Source organism: Lemur catta, chromosome 2 (genome assembly GCF_020740605.2).
Source record: "Lemur catta isolate mLemCat1 chromosome 2, mLemCat1.pri, whole genome shotgun sequence".
Lineage (NCBI taxonomy): Eukaryota > Metazoa > Chordata > Mammalia > Primates > Lemuridae > Lemur > Lemur catta.
This window is the reverse complement of record NC_059129.1, coordinates 44,171,274-44,198,356: the sequence shown is the minus strand read 5'-3', so window position 1 is coordinate 44,198,356 and position 27,083 is coordinate 44,171,274. Positions and strand designations below refer to the sequence as shown.

The window sequence follows — 27,083 nt, the reverse complement described above, 5'->3', positions numbered from 1 at the left end:
CATAGTTGGGAATATGGGTGTGTGCCACTACACCCAGCTAATTTTTAAAATTTTTTGTAGAGATAGTGTCTTGCTTTGTTCCTCAAGCTAGTCTCGAACTCCTGGGATCAAGCCATCCTCCTGCCTCAGCCTCCAAAAGTGCTGGGATTATAGGTGTGAGCCACGTGGCTGGCCTGTAGGTATAATTCTTTTTATACATTGTTAGGTTCTATTTGCTAAAAGAAGTACTGATTTGTAATTTTCTTGTGATATCTTTGTCTCATTTTGACATTAGGGTAGTACTGCCCTCATAGAATGAGTCAAGAAATATTCTTTCTATTTCTGTGTTCTGAAAGAAATTGTAGAGAATTGGTATAATTTCTTCCTTAAATGTTTGATAGAATTTACCAGTGAACCCGTCTGGGCCCAGTGCTATCTGTCTTGGAAGGTTATTAATTGTTGATTCAATTTCTTAATATAAAGGCACATTCAGATTATTTCTTCTTATGTGAGTTTTGGCAGATTGTATCTTTCAAGGACTTGGTCATCTCATCTAAGTTATCAAATTTGTAGGCATAGGATTGTTCATAGTATTGCTTTATTTTCCTTTCTTGTGTCCATGGGATATTTAGAGATGTCCCTCTTTCATTTCTGATATTAGTAATTTGTGTCTTCTCTCTCTCTCTCTCTTTTTTTAAATTAGCCTGACTAAAGGCTTATCAATTTTACTGACCTTTTAAAGAACCAGTTTTGGTTATGTTGATCCTCCCAAATGATTTTGTCTCAATTTCATTGATTTCTGCTCTAATTTTTATTATTTCTTTTCTTCTGCTCACTTTAGATTTAGTTTGGTCTTCTTTTTCTAGTTTCATAAGATGGAAGCTTAGATTATTAATTTTAGATCTTTCCTCTTTTCCCATATATGCAGTCAGTACTTACAGTTTTGCTCTAACCATTGCTTTTGCTGCATCCCACAAAGTTTGGTAAGTTATATTTTCATTTTCATTTAGTTCAAAAATTTTCTTGAGATTTCTGCTTTGACTCATATGTTATTTAGAAGTATGTTGTTTAATCTCCAAATATTTGGGGGATTTTCCAGCAATCTTTTTGGTATTGATTTTTATTTTAACTCCACTGTGGTCTGAGAATATGCATTGTATGATTTCTGTTCTTTTAAATTTGTTTTGTTTTGTTCTGTTTTGTTTTTTTGAGACAGAGTCTTGCTCTGTTGCCCGGGCTAGAGAGCCATGGCATCAGCCTAGCTCACAGCAATCTCAAACTCCTGGGCTCAAGTGATCCTCCTGCCTTAGCCTCCCGAGTAGCTGGGACTACAGGCATGTGCCACCATGCCCAGCTAATTTTTCTATTTTTTGTAGAGATGGGGTCTTACTGTGTTGCTCAGCCTGTTCTCAAACTCCTGGCTTCAAGGAATCTGTGGTGGCTCACACCTGTAATCCTAGCACTCTGGGGAGGCCGAGGTGGGAGGATCGCTTGAGGTCAGGAGCTTGAGACCAGCCTGAGCAAGAGTGAGACCCCGTCTCTACTTAAAAAAAGAAAGAAAGAAAAAAGAAAAAAAAAGAAACATATAAAAAAGAATTGATATTTTAAACTTACTAGGGGAGCATAATTTAAAGGTCCTCTTCCATTAGCACATTTGTAGTGCAAATAACTACCCCTAAATTATTTTTCAACCATTTTTTAAAAACTAGCATAAAAGATGATATCTTTTTGCTCAATTTAGCTGGCCGTGTTATCATACATAATTAAATGCTACCTATTGTGGGGGAGGAGGCAAGGGCAATATACGTAACCTAAACTTTTGTACCCCCATAATATGCTGAAATTTAAAAAAAAATGCTACCTATTGACAAATAAGTCAATTCAGGGGCTGCGTGTAGAGATTAGAATCTGCCTTGTTAGAGAATATTGCACTGTATTCAAGCTGGTTTGTGTTGGAACCCTGAATAGAGGCTGGATTACTGGGATAGGAGCCAGTTGCCTTCTGCTAAATGAATTGAGTCCACAAGAGTCTTCCAAAACAGTTGTTTGCTTTTTCATCCAGCTCCGCATTCCAGGGAAGGATTTTTAGTCATTAGGAAGTATATCTACAGCTTACTTTCCATTGACTTCAATATAATTCATAGTGGTTTCAGCAAATACTAAATGCAACCCTTGCCTCTGGAGATTCCACAATCATTAAACTACCAAAGCTGCTGGATTTAGACAAGTCTAACTTATTTGGCTGAGGTACCACTTAGCAGTTTCCTCTTAATTCAGTGAATTTACAAATGCAAGCTGCTTATCACAGAGCTCTCTACACAGGAAGGTTTTATGTTAGTTTGTTTTATTTTTGTTTTTATTTTCTTTTAAGGTGGAGTCTCGCTCTGTCACCTGGGCTACAGTGCCATGGTGTCAGCCTAGCTCACAGCAACCTCAAACTCCTGGGCTCAAGCAATCCTCTTGCCTCAGCCTCCCAAGTAGCTGGGACTACAGGCGTGCACTACCATGCCCACTAATTTTCCTATTTTTAGTAGAGATGGGTCTCTCTCTTGCTCAGGCTCGTCTTGAACTCCTGACCTCAAGTGACCCTCCTGCTCTGGCCTCCCAGAGTGCTAGGATTACAGACGTGAGCCACCGTGCCCGGCCCACAGGGAGTATTATATATAAATTTAAGGACTGATTCTAACTCACCTCGAAGAGACTCCATGTGGCTCAGTAAAAAGCTAAGTTTCTAGGTTAAATCACAATAAATGTAACTGGGTTATACGTAGTTAAACTTAACTAAATAATAGATATAGAATTGGATTGAAAAGAAAATAAAACTTAAAAACTGTATGTTTCCGGCTGGGCGCAGTGGCTCACGCCTGTAATCCTAGCACTCTGGGAGGCCGAGGTGGGTGGATCACTCAAGGTCAGGAGTTCGAGACCAGCCTGAGCAAGAGTGAGACCCCGTCTGTACTAAAAATAGAAAGAAATTATCTGGCCAACTAAAAACATATATATAAAAAAAAAAAATTAGCCGGGCATGGTCGCGCATGCCTGTAGTCCCAGCTACCCGGGAGGCAGAGGCGGTAGGATCGCTTAAGCCCAGAAGTTTGAGGTTGCTGTGAGCTAGGCTGACGCCACGGCACTCACTCTAGCCAGGGCAACAAAGCGAGACTCTGTCTCGGAAAAAAAAAAAAAAACTATATGTTTTCAAACATAAAATTACTGGAATGGCTAAGAATGAAGAAATGGAAAAAGATACATCCGGCAAATACTTAACCAAAAGAAAACTTGGATTATAATTGCAGTATCAGACAAAATAGAATTTAAGTTAAAAACATAAAGAACAAGAGGGACATTTCATATTGATGAAAGGAATAATCTACCAAGACAATATAACAGTGATGAAATTGTGTGCACCTAGCCAACCTTCATCTACATAAAGCAAAAATTGACAAAGCTGTGGGGAATATTTGACAAAGCAACAGCCATATTGAAGACTTTAAAACATCTCATTTAGAAGCTGATAGAAAAAGTGGCAAACAGTAAGAAAAATAGAGGTTGGGCTGGGCACGATGGCTCAAGCCTATAATCCTAGCACTCTGGGAGGCCAAGGTGGGAGGATCACTTGAGGTTAGGAGTTCGAGACCAGTCTGAGCAAGAGCGAGACCCCCCATCTCTACTAAAAATATAAAAAATTAGCTGGGCGTGGTGGTGCATGCCTGTAGTCCCAGCTGCTCGGGAGGCTGAGGCAGGAGGATCATGTGAGTCCAGGAATTAGAGATTGCAATGAGCTATGATGACACCACTGTACTCTAGCCAGGGTGACATTACAAGACTCTATTTCATTAAAAAAAAAAAAAAAGGTTGAATAACACTGTTAACAAGGTTGAGCAAATAGCTATATTGAGAGATAATCTTGCACCCAACAAAGAATATGCAGTTTTTTCAAGTACACATGGAAGGGTTATAAAAACTAACCATATGTTAAGTTGAAAAGAAAGTATTAAAAATTCCAGAGCATCAGTATTATAGAGTGTACTTACTCTGACACAATGCAGTAAAATTAGAAATCAGCAACAGAACCAGCTTGAAAGAAACAGGAACATATTTGGAAACAGAAGAAAATGTTCTAAAGAATCCATGAGTTAAAGCACAAATCATAGTAGATATTAGTAAGCAAATAGAGCTGAAAAACTGAAAGCACTCCATATCCTGACTTAGGGAATACAGCTCAGTCAGTTCTTTGAAATTTAGATGCTTATATTACAAAATAAAATAGACATTAAATAAATTAAGCAATCAACTCAGGAAGCTAAAAAAAAAAAAAACAAGAGTAAGCCCAAAGGAAGTAAAAGGATAGAAATAACAAGGCAAGGTGTAGAATTAATAGGAAAAATAGAAATGATCAACAAAACTGAAAATGGGTTGTTTTTACTTGTCTAATAAAATAGACAAACCCCTGGCAAGACTGATAAAGGAAATAAGAAGGCACAAATAAATAAGGAACAAAAAAAGAAAAACAACCACAGATTATAAGAGAGATTTTCAAATTATGAGAATGCTACAAAGAGCTACAAACAAGAAAATTTTTAAAACTTTGATGAAAATTTTCTAGGAAAAGCCCAAATTTAATTAAGAAAAACTAGAAAACCTATATATAGATAATTAGTCCTTAAAGAAGTTAAGTGATAATCATCTCCCTCCCTGTCAAAAAAATGCCAAGGTCCAACTAGATTTTTTTTTTTTTTTTTTTGTGGGACAGGGTCTCGCTATGTTGCCTGGGCTAGAGTACAGTACAGCTGACTGCAACCTCCAACTCCTGGGCTCAAGTGATCCTCCTGCCTCAGCCTCTTGAGTAGCTGGGACTAAAAGCATGTGCCACCATGCCCAGCTAATTTTATTTTTTTTTTGTAGAGATGAAGTCTCCCTGTGTTGCTCAGGCTGCTCTCAAATGCCTAGCCTCAAGTTGTCCTACCTCTCAGCCTCCTAAAGTGCTGGGATTATAGGCATGAGACACCATGCCTGGCTAGATAAATTTTACCAAAATTCCAATATATATGTATTCTTCAAGGATTATGCAGAGAAGGAGAGCTACACATCTTTTGTAAGGCTGGTATAATCTTGATTAGTGATAGGCAAACTTTCTATAACGGGCCAGATAGTAAATATTTTGGACTTTAGAAGCCATATGGTATCTGTTACAACCACTCAACTCTCCTGTTGTAACATGAAAGCAGCCATAGACAATACTTAAATGAATAATATGGCTACGATCCAATAAAACTTTATTTATAAAAACTGAGGACAGGCCGGGCCAGGTGGCTTACGCCTGTAATCCTAGCACTCTGGGAGGCGGAGGCGGGTGGATTGCTCGAGGTCAGGAGTTCGAGACCAGCCTGAGTGAGACCCTGTCTCTACTAAAAATAGAAATAAAAATTATCTGGACAACTAAAAATATATATAGAAAAAATTAGCCGGGTATGGTGGCACATGCCTGTAGTCCCAGCTACTCGGGAGGCTGAGGCAGTAGGATCGCTTTAAGCCCAGGAGTTTGAGGTTGCTGTGAGCTAGGCTGATGCCACGGCACTCACTCTAGCCCGGGCAACAAAGTGAGACTTTGTCTCAAAAAAAAAAAAAAAAAACAAAACTGAGGACAGATTTGGCCTATGGGCCATAGTTTGCTGACTCCTGATCTTGATGATTAAAACTAGAAAAGAACAATACATTTTCATTTATAAACACGATTGTACAAATCCTAAGTAAAAATTTATGAAAATTCCACAGCCATTCCTCATTTAAAAAAGTTAGCAAACTAAAAATAAAAGGAACTTTCTAATCTGATACAGTATCTGATAAAACGAACAGCAAACATCGTATGTTTAAACTTTCAAAGCATTTCCATGATAGGCAGATAAGACAATTATGCCTGCTATCATGTTGCCATTTAATATTGAACTGGGGTCCTAGCCACTGCAATCAAGACAAGAAAAATAAATACAAATTCTAAAGATTCAAAAGAAAAAAACAGGCTGGGCGAGGTGGCTGAGGCCTGTCATCCCAGCACTTTTGGGAGACCAAGGTGAGAAGATTGCTTGAGGCTATGAGTTCCAGACTATCCAGGGCAACATAGCAAGACCACATATCTACAAAAAATAAGAAAAATTAGCCAAGCAATTGTGGTGTGTGCCTGTAGTCCCAGCTACTAGGGAGGCTTAGGCAGGAGGATCATGTGAGCCCAGGAGTTTGAGGCTGCAGTGAGCCATGATCACACTCCTAAACTGCAGCCTGGGCAATAGAGTGAGATCCTGTCTCAGAAAGAAAAAGAAAGAAAGAAACAAAACTGTCATTATTTACAGATGGTATGATTATTAACTTAGAAAACCAGAGAAAAACAGCAGAAACTAGTAGAACTAGTAAAAGCGTTTAGAAAGGTTGCAATAGATAAGATTATATAAAAAAACCAACAGTGTTTCTTTAAACAAGCAGTAATCAGTTAGAAAATATATAACTTTAAAAAAATATGGGCCGGGCGCGGTGGCTCACGCCTGTAATCCTAGCTCTGGGAGACCGAGGCGGGTGGATCGCTCGAGGTCAGGAGTTCGAGACCAGCCTGAGCAAGAGTGAGACCCTGTCTCTACTAAAAATAGAAAGAAATTATCTGGCCAACTAAAAATATATATACAAAAAAAATTAGCCGGGCATGGTGGCTCATGCCTGTAGTCCCAGCTACTCGGGAGGCTGAGGCAGTAGGATCGCTTAAGCCCAGGAGTCTGAGGTTGCTGTGAGCTAGGCTGATGCCACGGCACTCACTCTAGCCCGGGCAACAAAGTGAGACTCTGTCTCAAAAAAAAAAAAAAAAAAAAAATATGTTATTCATAATAGCAACAAAGCTAAAATACCCTGCTATAGACTAATAGAGTGTAAGATCTTTACAGTGAAAATAATACAACTTTGTTGATAGAATCAAGGAAGGCCTGAATAAATAGAAAGATACGGTCAATTCTTGGATGGGAAGACTAAATATTATAGAGGTATGGGTTTTCCCCATATTAATCTAAAAGTTAAATAATACAAATCATCCCAAAGGGATTTTCCAAGAGATCTGAAAAACTGATTTTTAAAATTTATATGGAAGCACAAAGGTAAAAATCTGGCTTAGAAGTTTTTTGAAAAAGAAAAACAGTTATTAAGATAAAGCTATATTCATTAAAATCATGTGCTATTAGTACATAACAACTAGATTAGTAAAACAAAGTAATATCCATGGCTCTATTCTGGAGTATCTCGACAATTGGCTATTTGGAAATAAATTACAGATGGATCATAGTATAAAACTGTCGGACAATTAGAAAAAATATAGGAGACTAAATTTCTGCCATTGGATAGGGATGTATTTCTTAAACAAGATGACTTACACAAAAGATAAAGATAAAATCAGCAATGTCTAATAAAACATGTTCAGCCAAGAACAGCAAAAACATGGTAAAAGACAAGTGCCAGACTGGGAGAAAATATTTACCACAGAGTATAAGTATCAAGAAGATATAAACAACTTCTGTAGATCATTAAAATAGTTACTTGCCAAAAAAGGAAACTACGAATACAACTATATAACTCCCAGAGGAGGAAAACTGAATGTCCATTGAATGTAGGAAAAAGTGCACAATTTCAATTAAAAAGTGATGTAATACAATTTCACGCTCATTACATTGACCAAATAAAGGGAGAGGGGGACATGGCTAACAACAAATCCCAAGTATTGAGGAACAAGAGCAATGGCAACTCATACACCGCTTATATACTTTGGAGAGTGTATCAGTTTGCTGTATAACAAACTATTCCAAAATGCAGTGGCTTAAAATAGTATTTACTGCTGCTTACAAGCCAAGGTCAACTTCTAGTGTCAGCTGGACTATTCAGATGTCTGTAGCTGGCTCTGGGTTGAGTAGGCAACTGCGCTGACCTTGGCTGTTCTTACAGTTTTAAGGTTGGCTGGCTGTAGGCTGCTCATCCTAGACAGCTGTAGTCTTTTATCCTTTAGGAGGTTAGGTCAGGCTATTCATATGCCAGTGGCAGAGTTCCAGGAGAAAAAGTGGAAACTGCAAGGCCTCTTGAGGCCTAGGTTTGGAACTGGCATGCCATTCTTCTACATTCTGGTGTCCAAAGCAAGGCACAAGACAAGCCTAGATATAGGGGTGGGTAAGTAGATTCTACCTCTTGGTAGGAAGAGCTACAGAATTGCATTTCAAAGGACATGGACAGATGGAGAATGATAGCCATTTCTGCAGTTGATCTACTAAAGAGAGCAGCTTGATAATATCTGGGAAAATTAGAGGTACTTACCATCTGTGACTCCAAAATTCAACTTTTAGTATAGATTTTAGAGAAACTTTCACACGTGGTAACGAGATCTACAAAACGGTTTTTTGCAGCATTTTTTAAATAGTAGGACTAAACAAACAAGTGAATGAATTAATAAATTATGGTAAATTCCTAAAATAGATAACTTTCCAACAACTAAAATAATTTTGTTGTTGTTGTTGTTAAGAGAAAGAGTCAGGCCGGGTGCAATGGCTCATGCCTATAATCCTAGCACTCTGGGAGGCCAAGGCAGGAGGATTGCTTGAGCTCAGGAGTTTGAGACCAGCCTGAGAAAGAGTGACACCCTATCTCTACAAAAAATAGAAAAATTAGCCAGGCATGGTGGCGCATGCCTGTAGTCTGAGCTACTCGGGAGACTGAGGCAGGAGGATCACATGAGGCTAAGAGTTGGAGGTTGCAGTGAACTATGATTGACACCACTGTATTTAGAAAGGTTGCAACACATAAGATTAATATTGAAAAAACCAACAATAATCCTTTAAACCAGCAGTAATCACTTAGAAAGTATATAACTTTAAAAAATATCATTCATAATAGCAACAAAGCTAAAATACCCTGCTATAGACTAATAGAGTATAAGATCTTTTTTTTTTTTTTTTTTTTTGAGACAGAGTCTCACTTCCTTGCCCGGGCTAGAGTGAGTGCCGTGGTGTCAGCCTAGCTCCCAGCAACCTCAAACTCCTGGGCTTAAGCGATCCTACTGCCTCAGCCTCCCGAGTAGCTGGGACTACAGGCATGCGCCACCATGCCCGGTTAGTTTTTTCTATATATATTTTTAGTTGTCCAGATAATTTCTTTCTATTTTTAGTAGAGACGGGGTCTCGCTCAGGCTGGTCTCGAACTCCTGACCTTGAGCCATCCACCCGCCTCGGTCTCCCAGAGGGCTAGGATTACAGGCGTGAGCCACCGCGCCCGGCCGAGTATAAGATCTTTACAGTGAAAATAATATAGCTTTTTTGATGGAATCAAGGAAGACCTGAATAAGTAGAAAGATGCAGTCGATTCTTGGATGAGTAGCCAGGGTGACAGAGTGAGACTCTGTCTCAAAAAAAAAAAAAGGAGAGAGAAAGGGTCACCTGTGTAACCCAGGCTGGCCTCGAATTCCTGGGCTCAAGCGATCCTCCCACCTCAGCCTCTAGGATAGCTGGGACTAAAGGCATGACCCGTCATGCCCAGCTAGTTTTATTTCTTTCTTTTTAAAAAATGAGATACAAAATGATATGTAACACTTGACAAAGCTGGCTAGTGAGAGCATGAATGTTTATTATTTTCTTTTTTGCCGTTTGAAATATTTCATTAAAAAACAAAACAAAGGCCGGGCGCAGTGGCTCACGCCTGTAATCCTAGCACTCTGGGAGGCCGAGGTGGGTGGATCGCTCTAGGTCAGGAGTTCGAGACCAGCCTGAGCAAGAGCGAGACCCCATCTCTACTAAAAATAGAAAGAAATTATCTGACCAACTAAAAATATATATAGAAAAATTAGCCAGGCATGGTGGCGCATGCCTGTAGTCCCAGCTACTGGGGAGGCTGAGGCAGTAGGATCACTTAAGCCCAGGAGTTTGAGGTTTCTGTGAGCTAGGCTGACACCATGGCACTCACTCTAGCCAGGGCAACAAAGTGAGACTCTATCTCAAAAAACAAAACAAAACACCCTGTGATTTGATTACGCTAGACCTCTGCAGGCTTCCTATCCACTTCTGTCTTCACTGTGATTCTTTCCTTCTGTAATTGCCAATCTTGATAAGTGCCAAATAGTTATGTGCATTGAGGACCATATATTGTTCATGGGTTTCCTGATACAGGCATTTGCATTAGAGTTGCTCCCCTGTGCTCCTTTAGGACTGGGTTTATTGCTTTAATATAGAAAGCTTTTTATATTATAGCTTCCTTAAATATTCAGATTTTTTCTTTTTTTCTGGAAATGACCAAGCAATAGCATGTTCAGAATTTTTGTTTTGGGATACTTGGTCTTCCTTAGAGAGCTACCTTTTAAAATCAAGGGAAGAAATAGCAGGAAGTTTTTAGCTACAAATAACAGAATACATAACTAGAAGTATTAATATTATAGCTTCAACACCATCAGTTATTTTTCTCACTTTAGGAAATCCAGAGGTTGGCCATGACCTCATTGCAGCTCAGCAGCATCAGGATTTTGGGTCAGCTTCTCACTGATTCTTTTGGCCTTTCCCTAATGATCACAAGATGACTGTGGCAGCTCCATGTTTCAGATCCTTACGTGACAAGCAAGGAAGTGTAGGGTTTCTTTTTGTGCAGTCTTTTTATCATAGTGGGAAATCTTTCCCAGGAGTCCCCAAGAGACAACCTCTCCAGAGGTATTGACTCAGAACTGGTTCATACCAACACCCCTGCACCAGTCACTGCAGAGGGCAGTGGAGTTCCTTATGCCTTATTTAGGCATACCTTCTCCAGGTGTGCCACAGCACCCCCCCAACAGAATCTATGTCTTCCTGGTGCCAGTGTGGGAAGGGGAATGCCTGTGGGCTGGGGAGCCATCAGTGTCTGTCAAAACGTCCACCTTAGAGTGAAAAACCAGTTTTAAGAGGTGACGACCCACTTTGTGCCCACTGAATTTTTTTTTTTTTTTTTTTTTTTTTTTTTTTTTTTGAGACAGAGTCTCACTCTGTTGCCTGGGCTAGAGTGCCGTGGCATCAGCCTAGCTCACAGCAACCTCAAACTCCTGGGCTCAAGCAATCTTCCTGCCTCAGCCTCCCAGGTAGCTGGGACTACAGGTGCTTGCCACCACGCCTGGCTAATTTTTTGTTTCTGTTTTTAGTTGACCAGCTAATTTTTTCTATTTTTAGTAGAGTCTCACTCTTGCTCAGGCTGGTCTCGAACTCCTGACCTCAAGCAATTCTCCCACTTAGGCCTCCCAGAGTGCTAGGATTACAGACATAAGCCACCATGCCCAGCCTGTGGCCATTAAAATTAAACAACAAAGCCAGGGTTCCTCACAGTGGGAGATCATTTTAGGGGTAGGTTCAAAGGGCCATCACATTAGTGCCTTTGCCTGAACTTTAGTACACACACGGGGAGCCTACCAGAGGGACGGATGGGACCACTGAGATCTCTCTGGTCAGTCCAGGCCTTTCTAGATAAATACTTCAATCCCAGTAGAACACCTCAAACGAAAAAGAGAGTCATATTTTTTTTCATTTTAAAAAGTAGGCAGGCCGGGTGCGGTGGCGCATGCCTGTAATCCTAGCACTCTGGGAGGCTGAGGCGGAAGGATTGCTCAAGGTCAGGAGTTCAAGACCAGCCTGAGCAAGAGTGAGATCCTGTCTCTACTAAAAATAGAAAGAAATTATATGGACAACTAAAAATATATATAGAAAAAATTAGCCGGACATGGTGGCACATGCCTGTAGTCCCAGCTACTCGGGAGGCTGAGGCAGAAGGATCGCTTGAGCCCAGGAGTTTGAGGTTGCTGTGAGCTAGGCTGACGCCATGGCACTCTAGCCCGGGCAAAAGAGCCAGACTCTGTCTCAAAAAAAAAAGTAGGCAATTGCTCAGATTATTTTTGTTAATTATAACTAAAGTACTAGAATTAATAATGTATACTTCGAAGTTCAAGGAAGCACTCACCTTCATTCAGTTGAATAATGAAGGGCAATAGCTATTTTATTTAGAGTTCTCTTTACTAGCTAAGATGAGCTTTTATTTATTTATTTTTTAAGAGACAGGGTCTCACTGTTGCCTAGGCTTGGAATACAGGGACGTGATCATAGCTCACTGCAACTTTGAACTCCTGGGCTCAAGCCATCCTCCCACCTCAGTCTTCCGAGTAGCTAGTATTATACAAGCACACATTGCCATGCCTGGCTAATTTTTTTGTAGAGGTGGAGTCTTGCTCTGTTGCTCAGCTGGTCTCGAACTCCTGGCTTCAAGTGATCCTCCCACCTCAGCCTCCCAAAGTGCTGAGATTACAGGTGTGAGCCACTGCTCCTGGCCAAGATGAGCTTTTAAATAAAGACTCCTTCTCTCGATTAGGGACATTTGACATATAGATTCAAATTGTAACTGCTTTCGTATAATTTTGAGAAAAACAGGTCCATACTAGAACCCTGACTGGACCAAACTTACATGTACCCAGAATCCAATCTTATCCTGAAATGTGTGAGCCAAATATCTGTCATATGTGGCCCTGACACCTATCCTGACCTGCATGCAGAAATCATGTGAGAGGTAAAAATAACCTACTCTCAGATTGCTTTTGGCAGGATTTGAAACAGACGTAGGAGATGAATGTTGGACCCTGGGTGCAAGAGAATTGTGATAAAGTAAGATAGTTAAAGTGAACTCTGTCTCAGAGGGCCATTGCCTATGAGGAATCTTGCTCTGTCAGAACTATGACTTTAAAGACCTAAAATTCTCTTGCTGAAGGGGAGACCTCTTCCTAAGAAAACTGCTAAATCTCAATTTTTAAAAACTGTTAAATATAGTACTACTTTGCTTTTTCTGTACAATTCTTAGTAGTATCATTTTAAATAGAATTCTGCCAAGTAGATTTCCTAAGTATTAGTATAAAACCTGAAAGAAAGGTTAAGGGACAAATAAAACTATCATTAGCCAGGCACAATGGTGTGTGCCTGTGGTCCCAGCTACTTGGGAGGCTGAGACAGGAGGATCGCTTGAGCCCAGCCTAGGCAACGTGACAAGACCCTGTCTCTAAAAGAAAAAAATATGTTTTTATATATTAGTTTCTACAAGTTGAGGATTAATTAGAAGTGAAAATAAATGCCACTGAAGTTTTGGTGTACAAAATAGCAGTATTATTTGATTTGCACTAGACTTTACAAAATTACATCCGTCTCAGAAATAATGATGCTTTTATATTTTTTCCAAGTGCTTCTGACACAGTGAAATCATAGATATATGTTGGTGTTGAATGCAGAAATTACTATTAAACAAAAGTTTTAAATAAATTATATTTGTCATAATATTGATTGTGTCCTAAAAGTTTAGAGATTATTTTCTAAATTTCTGGTTTCTTTAAGAAAAAATAAATTAGTTGGACAGTAGCTGCTAAAGAGACCACTCTCTCCACTTTGCAGAGGAGAAAGTGAATGACGGCCTCTTAAATCTTGCCTCACTCCTTCCCCGCCAGGCCCTTGCCTCCCTTGATAGCTCTCCTCCCAGGCCTGTTAGTGGAGGGCCTGTGGCAGGAGCACAGGCGACATGTCTCAGATGATCTAAGCATGACTGGCCTGCCCGGGATCAGAGTACGGAGCTGGCTTTTCAGTCCAGGCTGGCCCAGCAGCTTGTCCCACTTGTTCAGGCAGCTTCATCAGTTAATTCATAAAGTATAAGAAGTATAAGCTAGCTAGTTTTAGCCGGCTATGGAGGGCAGTTACTTCTAAAAAGGGAGGGAAGCAATTTAATTAAGAAATGGTAGACATTTCCATTCAAGTAAACAAAAAGCCACATGGCTGAATGGTTATAAAATAGAGAAAGCAGGAATGTTGGCAAGAGAAAGGAATAGAATTCTTTGACAGATAAATAACAAAAATTAATTTCAAAATATGTCATCTGGGAGTCCAGTCCTTTAAATCAGCTTCTGTTATTTCTATTATTAAATATGTCTTAACAAGTTTTAATTTTTTTTTTTTTAAGTTTTATTTTTGAGACAGGGTCTAGCTCTTGCCCAGGCATGAATGCTATGGCCCCAATCGATCATAGCTCACTGCAGCCTCGAACTCCTAGGCTCAAGCGATCCTCCTGCCTCAGCCTCCCCAGTAGCTGGGACTACAGGCACAATCCTCTGTGCCTAGCTAATTTTTTTTATTTTTTGTAGAGATGAGGTGTCTCACTATGTTGCTCAGGCCGGTCTCAAACTCCTGACCTCCAGGGATCCTCCCGCCTTGGTCTCCCAAAGTGCTGGGTTTACAGGCGTGAGCTACCACACCTGGCCTCTTAAGAACTTTTAGAGTACATTTTTTTTGGTTTTTTTTAGACAAAGAGTCTCACTCTGTTGCCCGGCTAGAGTGCTGTGGCGTCAGCCTAGCTCACAGCAACCTCAAACTCCTGGGCTCAAGTGATCTTCCTGCCTCAACCTCTGGAGTAGCTGGGACTACAGGCATGCGCCACCATGCCCAGCTAATTTTTTCTATATATATTTTTAGTTGTCCAGATCATTTTTTTCTATTTTTAGTAGAGACAGGGTCTCGCTCTTGCTCAGGCTGGTCTCGAACTCCTGAACTCAAACGATCCACCCGCCTCGGCCTCCCAGAGTGCTAGGATTACAGGCATGAGTCACCACACCCGGCCAAGATCTTTTAGAGCATTTATCTAAAATTTTTGTTTATTCTATACAAACTTTTTGAGTGCCACGTTAGCATTTTTTTAGTATTTTAAGTATTCTTATTTTGATTTTTAATTGATTACACAAATAACATGGCAGTAGTGATAGAAAGCAAGTTACAGTATCACCCAGGTACTTCCAGGGGTTTTTCTTTCCCTCATCTTTCACCCTTCTACTCCCAGCAAAAACAGAGGAAATATAAAAAGCAAAACCCAGAAAGACGTGGCCTGGCCCATATGAAAGGGGGGTTTACCCTCATGGATCAGAAACATAGCAGAAAGGTGCAGCCTACCTAGGCTCAGGTGGCTGGTGGTTGGACCTCTTGGATTGAGGGGAGTTCAGGTGCCCCTCCTGAAATGGAATCGGCGGGATAAAAGGACACAAGGAATTTAGACTTTTAGAAAGATGTGGTCTGGCTGGGCATGGTGGCTCATGCCTGTAATCCTAGCACTCTGGGAGGCCGAGGCGGGCGGATCGTTTGAGCTCAGGAGTTCGAGACCAGCCTGAGCAAGAGTGAGACCCCGTCTCTACCAAAAATAGAAAGAAATGATTTGGACAGCTAAAAATCTATATAGAAAAAATTAGCCGGGCATGGTGGCGCATGCCTGTAGTCCCAGCTACTCGGGAGGCTGAGGCAGTAGGATCGCTTGAGCCCAGGAGTTTGAGGTTGCTGTGAGCTAGGCTGATGCCACGGCACTCACTCTAGCCCGGGCAACAAAGTGAGACTCTGTCTCAAAAAAAAAAAAAGAAAGATGTGGGCCGGAGTAGGGGGAGGACACAGATGTAGTGCCCAGCAAAGGACAGAGCCAGGCCACCCTCTGATTCCATGGCTCCATTAGCAGTAATCCCCCACATTACCTTGGGGCACCTAAACAATCACTTTGAGACTTGGCTCTGGAGAGTCTGATAAAAGCAGCTCAACTAGAAACATGAATTCACCTTCAGATGAAATGAACATATATAGAATGGCCTGGCAAAGAACTTAAATATCTTCAAGATATTCAAAAGTAAATGAAGGAGGCCGGGTGCGGTAGCTCACGCCGATAATCCTAACACTCTGGGAGGTGAGGCGGGTGGATCGTTTGAGCTCAGAAGTTCGAGACCAGCCTGAGCAAGAGCGAGACTCCATCTCTACTAAAAATAGAAAGAAATTATATGGACAACTAAAAATATATAGAGAAAAAATTAGCCGGGCATGGTGGCTCATGCCTGTAGTTCCAGCTACTTGGGAGGCTGAGGCAGAAGGATCGCTTGAGCCCAGGAGTTTGAGGTTGCTGTGAGCAAGGCTAACGCCATGGCACTGTACCCTGGGCAACAGAGTGAGACTTTGTCTCAAAAAAAAAAAAAAAAAAAAAAAAAAGTAAATGAAGGAATAACTTCTCTTTAAAAAGAACAAAAAATCGTGAAAACAAAAGCATACATAATAGAAACAAGTAGATATAAAAAGAACAGGTAAAAGTGAAAGACATCAACCTGGATACAGTAAAAAATAAAATTACTAAATTGGAACAGACTGAAAAATTCATCTATAATGTATCAGATACAAATCTAAAAAAAAATATGGAGGGACCAATAGGAGATAGTATATATTAAGAAGATCTACCCACTGAATTTTTTTTTTTTTTTTCCCCAAAACAGAGTCTTACTCTGTCACTCAGGCTAGAGTGCTGTGGCATCAGCCTGGCTCACAGCAACCTCAAACTCCTGGGCTCAAGCAATCCTCCTGCCTGAGCCTCCTGAGTAGCTGAGACTACAGGTGCGTGCCACCACACCTGGCTAATTTTTTCTATTTTTAGTAGAGACGGGGTCGTGCTCTTGCCCAGCTGGTCTCGAACTCCTGAGCTCAAGCAATCCTCCTGCCTCAGCCTCCCAGAGTGCTAGGATTACAGGTGTGAGCCACCACGCCCAGCCTTACCCACTGAATTTGCCCATCTTCTTTTCACTCTCTGTCCATCACATTGCTCTGTGCATTTCTGTCATAATACCTATTACTAGTAGAATTATCATGTTTATGTTCTTGTTGACTTGTGCTTTCCTAAAGTCCTGCAGGCTACTGAACTCTGTTCTGGCATATTGCATACAGACAGCCAAGAACAAGTCAAACCAGAGTCTTGCTCCCATGGGGTCTTGTATTGTAGCCTATTTATTGATCACTGTACCTCTGGCACCTGTATTATTTTCTGGCTCAAATTAAGCATTAAATATATATTTGTTGAATGAATGAATCAATGAAGTAATCAGTGCTTCAGAATATTTTTTGATAGGCTTCATGGCCTTGATTGTCTCACTCTGTTAGGCTAGCTTTGCAGTGGGGAGAGAGACCAGGGGAGATGAGAGGAATTCTCCCTCCCCAGAGCATGCCTTGCTGTTAGGAAGGAAACACTCGCATAACCTCTATAGACCTGGAGTCTGCCTGAGTTGTGTCCTCTTGTTTTTTATTTCTATTTTACAATCTGCTCAAGAAGATTCAGAATGAGACCAGCAATATAATAGTGTCAATGTGTTAATTTTTCTTTTTCACTTTTCAGGCTGGAGTAAAAGGGACATTGGGAAGACTAGTTGGAATTTTTGAGGTAAGCATATTAAAATCTTCAGTACAAATGGTATCATATCATATTAATAACCACAGATATTAATGTAGGAAAGGTGCCATCTCCGTTTCAACAAGTTTTGCAAACAAAGCAGCATGAGCAGAGAATAGCATGCTTTCTATTTTAAATCCCATGGTCTCCACCTCCAAACAAGTGGAATTGCCTTACCTATTCCTACCTTTCTTCCTCTCCTCCAAAGGTGGGAAGAAGGGTAGATAAATGTAGAGAAAATAGAGGAAAAATAGAAGATAACCGTAGCAAAGCAGGAGAAAACAAGGAAATAGGCCGTGGTAGAAGGCAGAAGGAAGTGATAAATCAGGAGGAATAGAGCTGCGCAGGGTCAGCAGGAAAAGGGGAGCTGTGCGAGACGCTCAGCATGTTTGCCTGGCTGAGGTCACCGAAGCAAGAGACCTCTCTGTTGCCCCACCCATCCACAGTCTCTCCTCTCTTGGTGTTCCAGCTGGTTACGTTGACATGGTGCCTTTTCCTTGCGAGGTCACAGCATTCCTGTGAAGCTGCATTTAGGGAAAGGAGGAGGAAAAACAAACGTAAAGATTTGGCTTTGAAAGTCTGTCCAGAGAACACACCCTCAAATCTAGGTGTGGTCTGTTTTAAATCATGTGCCCATGTTTGTAGGATGATGAAAAAAGAAAAAGGAATCTTTGTGTCTTAAGCACTCTAGACATATGCGTAAGAGTGTGTTTCATTTAAGTAATCCTGACTCTCTAAGGAGAAACTCTTCCTCTTTCTCTCTTTGTTCTTCAGAACCAGGAGAGGAAGCACAGGACGTATGTCTATGTGCTAATTGTCACGGAAGTGCTGGAAGACTGGGAAGACTCGGTAAACATTGGTAAGTTGTCGCCAGACAGCCTCAGAAGGGCTCCCCACAACCAGCCCTTGTATTACTCAGAAACAGAAACAGGAGTCTAATAAAGAAAAGAAATAATAGAAGGATGTATTTAATAATAATTTTGAGAAGCATGTATATTTTGAACTTGAGAAAGTTAGTATTTTGAAATGTTCAAGTGGAAACTGAAGGCGGGTGGTGGGTACATGGTCAACAAACAGAAACATGGCCCATAAAAATAAGAAATACTGTTTCTGCTGGATGCAGTGGCTCACGCCTGTAATTCTAGCACTTCGGGAGGCTGACGTGGAAGGATCGCTTGAGGCCAGGAGTTTAAGATTAGCCTGGGCAACGTAGAGAGACCTGGTCTCTACAATAAAAAAAAAAAAATTAGCCAGGCATGGTGGCCCATGCCTTTAGTCCCGGCTACTCGGGAGGCTGAGGCAGGAGGATCACTTGAGTCCAGGAGTTTGTGGCTGCAATGAGCTGGGATGTTGCCATTGCACTCTACCCCTGGAGACAGAGCAAAACCCTGTTTGAAAGAAAAAACAAGTTTAAGAAATGTTTCTAAAATCAAATTGGGTTCTTTCCAAAAAGGGTTGCACTTCTCTACGTCCTGAGCAGATCTTGATTGAGGGCCTGCTGCTAGCCTTGGGGACCGAAAGTGAGAACGGGACCTTGGTCTGGTTCCTCATGACACTCATTCCTGTTGTTGGAGAAAACGGTGTTGATCCGGTGGTGTGAGCCCCTCCAGAAAGTCATTCAGTAGATGCAGAGTAGTGGAGGTGGTTTCCAGTCTTATTTATGTTGCCCTTTATGTACACCCAGCTTTCTCCCAAAGGAGAGGAGCTATTTTCTTTGATCTATTGCGTGTATATCTTTTGAACCAAAAACTGAGGTGGTTTAATGGTTGGCTCATGGTTTAATTTTTTACATCTGAAAAAAGTATGTACTAGAAAAGTACATTAATTTCTGGTATAAATTGACAGACTCACTTGTCAAAACCCCTATGTTGTTAGTGTTTGCCTTGCCATCATGCCCCCTCGTACTGTTAATCTGGGTAGTTCATGGCCCTTTGACTCTTAATGCCTTTGTGTCTGGTAATAATGCAATATATTTAAGTAAATAAATTCATTGTGGGTATATTGAAAACAGACTCCTTGACAGCCAGTGGTAGGGCCTGAAAAGGAGATACAGATGAGTGTGGTGTGGCCCTATCTTCAGGGCACTCTCTGTCAGGCGGGAGTCACACACTTGTGATATTAATTTTTAAGGTACCATTGCTCTGTTAATATCCAAACAAGGTTATTACCTTGTACTCTTACTTCTAATGAAATAATCTAAAATACGAGCAATAAGCCTATGAGCCTTCCTTTAAATGCTCTTCCTAGCAGTATCCTACTAATGAAAAATTGCATCTGAAATGTACAACACACGAATGACAAGTGAGTAAAGGTACATTCCTCTGACGAAATGTTACAAAGCTATTAAACACCACAGTTACGAAAGCTATGTATTATGGGGAAATGCTTATGAAATAGTGTTGGTGAATGAAAAAAGCAGGGTATAGTTTTATATATATATATACACACACACACACATATACACCCTGATTATTGTGTGGGTGTGTGTGTGTATATATATATATATATATATATGTAGATAGATAGATAGATAAAGACATACATTAAGATAGGAAATTGAAATGAAAACCAAAATGAGGTACTGATTTTCACCTAAAGAATTGGCAGTGATAAAGAAAAGATAACATGGGCCAGGCACAGGGGCTCACACCTGGAATCCCAGCATGTTGGGAGGCCAAGGTGGGAGAATGGCTTTCAGCCAGGAGTTCGAGATCAACCTAGGCAACATAGTAAGACCCCATCTGTACAAAAAATACAAATAAAAATTTAGCCGGGTGTGGTGGTTACATGCCTGTAGTCCTGAGACAGGAGGATAGCCTCAGCCCAAGAATTTGAGACTGCAGTGAGCTATGATCCCACCACTCCGGCTTGGGCGAGAGAGGGAGACCCCGTCTCTTAAGAAAAAAAATGAAAAGATAATGCTGGTGGAGTGTGGCAAGACCAACATTCTGACACACATAGGCCCTTCTGGAGTAGCCCTTCTGGAAAGCAGTTTAGCAGTATATATATCAAGAGCTCTTGAAAGTTCAAATGCTTTATTCTTATAATCCTGTGGTAGGGATCTTTCCCTAGGAGGTTAAAAAAAGAGAAAAAAAACAGGGATAAAGATTTTGTTTTAATCATAGCATTATTTATAATAATTAAAATTGCAGGCTATTGATGTCCAATGATAGGGAAATGGTTAAATGAATGACAATAAATTCATGCTAGATGTTATGACAAAATGCAGGCATTAAATTTCATATTTTTAAATTTATTTTTTATTGAGGTAAAATATGCATATATAGTTTACCATCTTTACCATTTTTAAGTGTATGATTCAGTATAATAAATACATTATATTCTTTTTTTTCCCCCTCATTCTCTCCCTCCTCCCTCTCCTTCTCGGCCTCTGGTAACCACCAGTCTACTTAAATGTAATACTTTTTTATAACATACAAAATTGCTTAAGAAACAGTGTGAAATAAATAAGAATCAATAAAAATGTGACTCACACTGTGTGCCAGGTACTCTTCAGGTGCTTTACATGTGAATTCTCAGAACAAACTTGTGAGATAAGTCCTGCAGATTATCTCTACTTTATAGATGAGGAAAACAGGGCACAGGAAGGCTCAATGAATCGCCCAGGGCTGCACAGCTCAGGGAGCCTGTGATGTGATTGGTGCCCAGCACGCTGGCTTCAGAGTTCTGGTGCCTACCACAGCCCTCTAGCAGGGCCTGTCAGGGTTCAGAGCACCTGAAAGCATGGTCTGATTATAGTTGTTTAAATATGATTTCTTTTTCAAGTATGAATGGGAAAAAAAACAATTGCACTAAGGTATTAAGAGTGGTCATTTCTGGTTTATAAGATTAAGGGGCCAAGCATGTTAGTTCAGGCCTGTAATCCCAGTTACTTGGGAGGCTGAGGTGGGAGGATTGTTTGAGAGGAGTTCAAGACCAGCCTGGGCAACTTAACGACACCCTATCTCTAAAAAAAATAGAAAAATTAGCCGGGTGTGGTGGTACGCACCTGTAGTCCCAGCTGCTTGGGAGGATTGCTTGAGCCTGGGAGTTTCAGGCTGCAGTGAGCTATGATGACACCACTGTACTCCACCCTGGGCAACAAAGTGAGACCCTGTCTCTTTAAAAAAAAAAAGATCATGGGTACCTAATTGTATTCTTTGTACTTTCCTCTGTTTCTCCAATTTTAAACAATGATACTTTATTACTTTTATAAGAGAAAAAATAATAAAGGATTTAAAAACACTTGAAAAGAGTAAAAACATATACTGAAAAGTCAAGTGATTGTATTGAGATTATTTTTTCTGTTTTAAATATTTTCTATTGTGTAGATAAATCACTCCTATAAAAAATTTTTAAAATAAATAACTGATTATAAGCCAGCTATTCTAGCAATGCTGGCAGCTGGTGTGCATGCTGATTTTCCACGCGGCAGGGATGCTGCTGGGCTTCGGCCCCTGGAGTGCAGCAGGGAGAGCCCAGGCCCGGGCGGGTGGAAGGAAACCACTAGCAGTGGCTGTCTCTGGAGAGCAGTTCTGCACAGTTACTCTTAGCTCCGCAGTGTTCAGATTTCTTGCCTATTTTCTTCATTAGGCATTTGTATCATATTTGAAGCATATAAAATGTGCTTGTATTACTTTTGTAAGAAAAATATAAGGAAAAAAATAAAATACATATTTAAAAAGTATTGGGGAGCATTGCTTTAATGTTTTCTTCAATGTTTTCTCAAAAGTTCTATGCTCAGAAACCTCATTGCTTCCCTCTTGTACTAATTTCTTTTTCTCTCTGCCTCCACAGGAAGGAAGAGGGAGTGGTTTACAATAGAAGATGCCATAAAAGTGTTGCAATGTCACAAACCCGTGCAGGCATCATATTTTGAAACGTTGAGGCAAGGCTACTCAGCCAACAATGGCACCCCGGTCGTGGCCCCCACGTACTCGGTTTCTGCTCAGAGCTCCATGTCGGGCATCAGATGACTGAAGACTTCCTGTAAGAGAAACAGAAATTGGAAAGGAGACTGAAGTGCAGACCTCCCCCTACCCTGGCTCTTTTCACTTCTCCTCACAGGCCTCTTCTTTCACATAAGGCATGATGGGCAGCAGAGAAAGGGTGTATTGATAATGTTGCTGTTTGGTGTTAAGTGATGGGGCTTTCTCTTCTCTTTTTATTGAGGGGGTGGGGGCTGGGTATGTAATTTGTAAGTACTTTTGTGCATGATCTGTCCCTCCTTTTCGTACCCCTACAGTCCTCTGAAGATAGGCAAACAGCCTTCCCCCTGCCTTGGATTCTGAAGTGTTCCTGTTTGTCTCATCCCAGCCCTGGCCAGACAGTTTTCTTTTATTTTTAATTTTTTTTATTAAAAGATTCCAATATGAGATGAAACTATTCAAGAATTTGTCCTACAATGTACTGTTTAATTCAGTAGGTTGGTCTTTTTCACTGCAGGATACATTTATCTACACATTATATACTGGACATATAATATGTAAATAAATGACTTTTAGAAAGAGGAATTTAACTCTTTATTTTTTTCAAGTTGGTTTTTTTTTTAATTTGGATGTTTCTGGAATGGAGAGCCTCACAATTAACTTACTTTTTTTGTTTTTGATACTAGTGGCTAGGCAAGTTTCCCTGTCCTCTCTCTAGTCCCCAGTCACTGACTGTAGTTATGCAGGATTCAACAAGAGTCCACCTACCTTCATAGTGCTCCCAGGACTCGTGGCCTTCTTTTCTCTAAGCTGTGTTTCCATGCCAAGAAAGAAACAGGAAGAAACCTATTTTCTTTTTTATTACCAAGCCAGGGGCAAATGGCCTCAGCCCAGATCTGGAGAAACAATGATAGAGATTGAATTCTGCCCTATGTGTTGACACTGGGGTTTGAACTGGATTCTTGGGGTTACTATCTAAAAAACTGGAGCATCGAGCACCGTTTCTATCCTGCTGGTTTGGAGTCTTTTCCATAATGCTACTTACTGCTGACAACGGCCTCTCTTCTTGTCCATATATGCCTTACACTGTGCTGAACTAGATATTGTCCTTGTGCTCTTAAGCATCCAACTGTACTTTGCAAGTGCAGCTACGCAGTCCTGTCCCCACACTGGGTAACCACATTAAGTTCCTGATAAGTACACTGGGGGGAATAGTCAGGTGTTTGCTTGTCTTTGTAATGTTGCAGCACTTGTGATTGCACTGTGGAGCATGCTCAGAATTTTAGACTGGTCTTCCACCAGGACATGAAAGGTCTGTCTTCTGAAAAGTGCTATGAGAAGCCACGTAATCATTTACTAGAGTGGCCACATAAGGCATTGGCTCACTGCAGACTCTCTTGTTGGTTTTTGATGCAGGTTTCATACTGGCTTTATTTGTCAGTCGTATTATTTAGTTGGGAAGTAAAAGGGTCTTGAGATCAGGGTAGGATTGGAGAGGGGAACACTGATTGATCCTGGCTTGGGACAGGAGATTGTCACTATACTCTTAGTGGCATCTCTTTTGTCAAAACATGGCCAAGATGTGAAGTTCAAATCGTAGTTCTCCTTATTTAAAAATCCTAATAAATACTCAAACTTTGAAAAGCTTTTGCTCTTCCCTCCTACTAAAAGAAATGTGTATATCTGGTAGCACTGTATCATTTAGTGTTCAGCATTTTGGAGAACATTAGTAGGTGAACTTTAAGTTTTGCTGTCTACTCTTAGTTTGCATCCTCTCTCCTAGTTTTGAAACACAGAGCCAAAAAGCAGTGGTATTCTGCTTTTTCTCCTCCCATCATACCTCTGGGGGAGGAATTATATCCCTAAGTAAGGGTCCCAGTGGATAGAAATAGCACCATGGGACTTAAGTCTGAACACCAACTTGCTGTTCACATGTCCTACTGAAAAACAAACACTGTTTCTTATTGCCTGACTTGGAGCATTCTACGGTTCTGTTCAAATAAAGGGGAAAATAAAACAGATTTAACTAAGCACTAAGTAAAATTCAAAAACACATTCTTCCAGATAGATTCCACTTTGTAGTGTGGATTTAAAATGCTTTGTAGGAAAACAGTACTCTTGAAAAAGGAACTACAGTGTTAATAGTAATTTGTGCATTTTGTAATGATCTGAGGATGTTTTGACGGGGCTAGTGTAACAATACACTACCCCAAAAAGTGCAGTTTTGATTGTTGTTGGCGTCTTTGGGTCAGGAAAGTGAACTGTGCCAAGAAGTATTTTTCAGTGACATGAATGGATCCTATTAATGTAGTTAACTGGAGAGATTGGCTGATGCTTTCTTAACTGACAAAAGGAGGCTTTGTCCAACACCAGAATTGTTGAAACCAGTGCTGTTTTCTATTGCACTCGGATCCTGGTGAGCAGGGATTGGTGCTTTTCCCTCCCTGGCCCCACAGACATCATGGCTGTCTTTACTGACGTGTAGTCACAGTCCTTTTGTGATAGATTAGTTAGACCCATGGTTGCAATAACCTTTATTTCCCCAAAAAAAGTGAAAAGAAGCAAAGCACAAAAACTACCCTCTTTGCAGAATATTTCATTGGTACTGATTTGCCATTAACTCTACCAGTGCTGGCCTCATTCAGGCTTGATGGAAACAGGTTCCTGTGTTTAGGGCAGATCTGTAGCCTCTCGCTTACAGTGAGTTTGCATGTCCTAGATTCAGGTTATTACTGGAGCATCCAGCAAAGTCTGCCATACTCAGGATAGAAAAAGATAGCAATGGATTTTTTTAATTAAAATGTATTTTTAGTTTATAAGATATAGCCATTGGGGAAACACCAGTGAGGTCAAACAATCTATTTGGACCAGGACTTAATTTGTTTGTGTGTGTGTGTGTGTGTGTGTGTGTGTGTGTGTGTGAGAGAGAGAGAGACAGAGAGAAAGAGAAGGGCTACCAGGAATCAACCATGTTAGATTTTCTGTAGCCTTCCAGAAACAGTGCAGCCCATGAAACAGGAGTCTTGATTTTTCTTACAGCAAACATAATAGGATGGAACAATTAATGAATTGACTGTTTTGTTTTTACAAGTGTCCACCACCCAATCTCACCTGCATGGAGGGGGCTCCTTCACTTCTGAGACTAGGTTGAGCCAGGGGGGCGATCGAAGCGGGTGGGAGTATCACCCCCTCTGAGGCCGAGGAAGGGCTAGATGGTGACATTGCCCTAGGATTTCCACCCTCTGTGTTGCGCTGTGTCCCGTGGCACAGTAAGGCACTTGAGGCCTTGCTTCTGCACCCTGGAGAGAGCAGAGTAGGTCACTGCCCTCCTCGGCTGTTTTGCAGTAGTTTTATTCACGTTGCCACATAGTCAAATTTCTTTATGGCAAAGAAATATTTTATTTTGATGTTAGGAGTCAGCCCTGTAAAGTCTCTTAGGCTTGCTTAGAAGAAAAAAGTCAGCCTTTGTGGTTTTTAAAAGAAGAAAAAAGTTCCTTGCAGGACTGTTTTTCCTTCTTCCCCTTTCTCTTCTCCACATACAGTGCTCAGTGGAGGCTTCTGCGAAACCTCTTTAACCAGAGATGTGATAGGTCTTTTGTTAGACCCGGTGCCTGTTTCACATGTTGTACTTCACATATTTCTCATTTCCATCTAATACTGTATTAATACCTTTGTTGGAGTTACCATGCTCATCTTTCAAAAAAAAAACAAAAACACAGCTTAGCCTGAGCCACATTCACATTTTTAGTTCACAAAAAGGATTTAATAGCCACAATGTGATTTTTGCCACAACTGCGTGATTTTAGTATTTCTGGAGAAATCTCCACAGTGGGATGCGTGTTTGCTTTAAAGGAAAATAAGAGTTGGCTATAATTGATAATATAGCTTCGTCATGGTCCCATCTACATTTCAGAAAATAATCCATATCTTTACAAAAAATATGAGTCATGCAGGACAGTTAACTCAAGCAGCTGTCAGGAGGGAGGAGATTATTTAATGGTGATGAAATAATGCAAATGGCTCTTGTAGCTCTTTGGTTTTTTTGTTTGTTTGTTTGTTTGTTTGTTTGTTTAAGAGACAGGGTCTCCCTCTATCATTCAGGCTTAGAATGCAGTGGTATGATGATAGCTCACAGCAGCTTGAAACTCCTGGGCTCAAGTGACCTCCTGCCTCAGCCTCCTGAGTAGCTGGACCTGCAAGTGGCACCACCATACCTGGCTAATTTTTTTATTTTTTGTGGAGACGGGGTCTTGCTATGTTGCTCAAGCTGGTCTCGATCTTCCGCCTCAAGCAATCCTCCCGCCTCAGCCTCCCAGTGTTGGGATTATAGGAAGACTCTACAAGAGGTCAGACCCAAGCCTTTGCAATTCATACTGCCCAGTTGAGGTGGCAGTCATTTCTTCTGAGCCCTGTTGGGAGCCTATTTCCTTGAGGCTCTGGGAAGCTTCCAGGCTGTGGAGCTGTCCATATTAGCCTGGCCTCCATCGGGGCACCCAGCTTGCATGGAGTGGGCAGGAGAGTACACCAGAGAACCCTCTGCTCTGGGGTGAGCTTTACAATGAGATCTCACCATTCAGGAGAGCTCTGTTTTCCATGTCACTGTACGTGTCACCTAAAGCAGTGAGATTTTAAGAGTAAAATTTTTAAGATAAAAAAATTATAAATTGGAGAACATTGGCTGCAGTTCATAAAGGATACTATTATCTGTGCATCAGGTTGACTTGAGGTCACCACAAGTCCTGGGAGCCCGGAGATTTGAGGCATATTCTCCTTTGGAGGCCAGCAGCCTTTCACTCCTGCCTCTAAAAGGGCAGCTTCACATTTTGACCATGTTTTGCATTAGCTGCAGAAGTTCTTGTCTTTAGCTGATGACCTCTCAGGGATGTGAGAAGCCTAATTGAAGCA

The 27,083-nt window shown here is 40.9% G+C and overlaps 1 protein-coding gene across 2 annotated transcripts in view; it reads left to right on the top strand.

Annotated features, from left to right (window-relative positions):
• NUDT3 (nudix hydrolase 3) overlaps positions 1-22,625 on the top strand; it is a 101,255-nt gene extending 78,630 nt beyond the window's left edge. The window contains exons 3-6 of one of the 2 annotated variants that reach the window (XM_045543516.1): positions 17,197-17,241; positions 18,025-18,109; positions 22,048-22,239; positions 22,496-22,625. In XM_045543516.1, coding sequence (XP_045399472.1) covers positions 17,197-17,241; positions 18,025-18,109; positions 22,048-22,226 — 309 coding nt within the window. In that variant the 3' untranslated portion in view covers positions 22,227-22,239; positions 22,496-22,625. Of the gene's footprint in view, positions 1-17,196; positions 17,242-18,024; positions 18,110-22,047 lie in introns of both variants that reach the window. The other variant, XM_045543515.1, reaches the window with a different exon arrangement.
• The last annotated feature ends 4,458 nt before the right edge of the window (positions 22,626-27,083 follow it).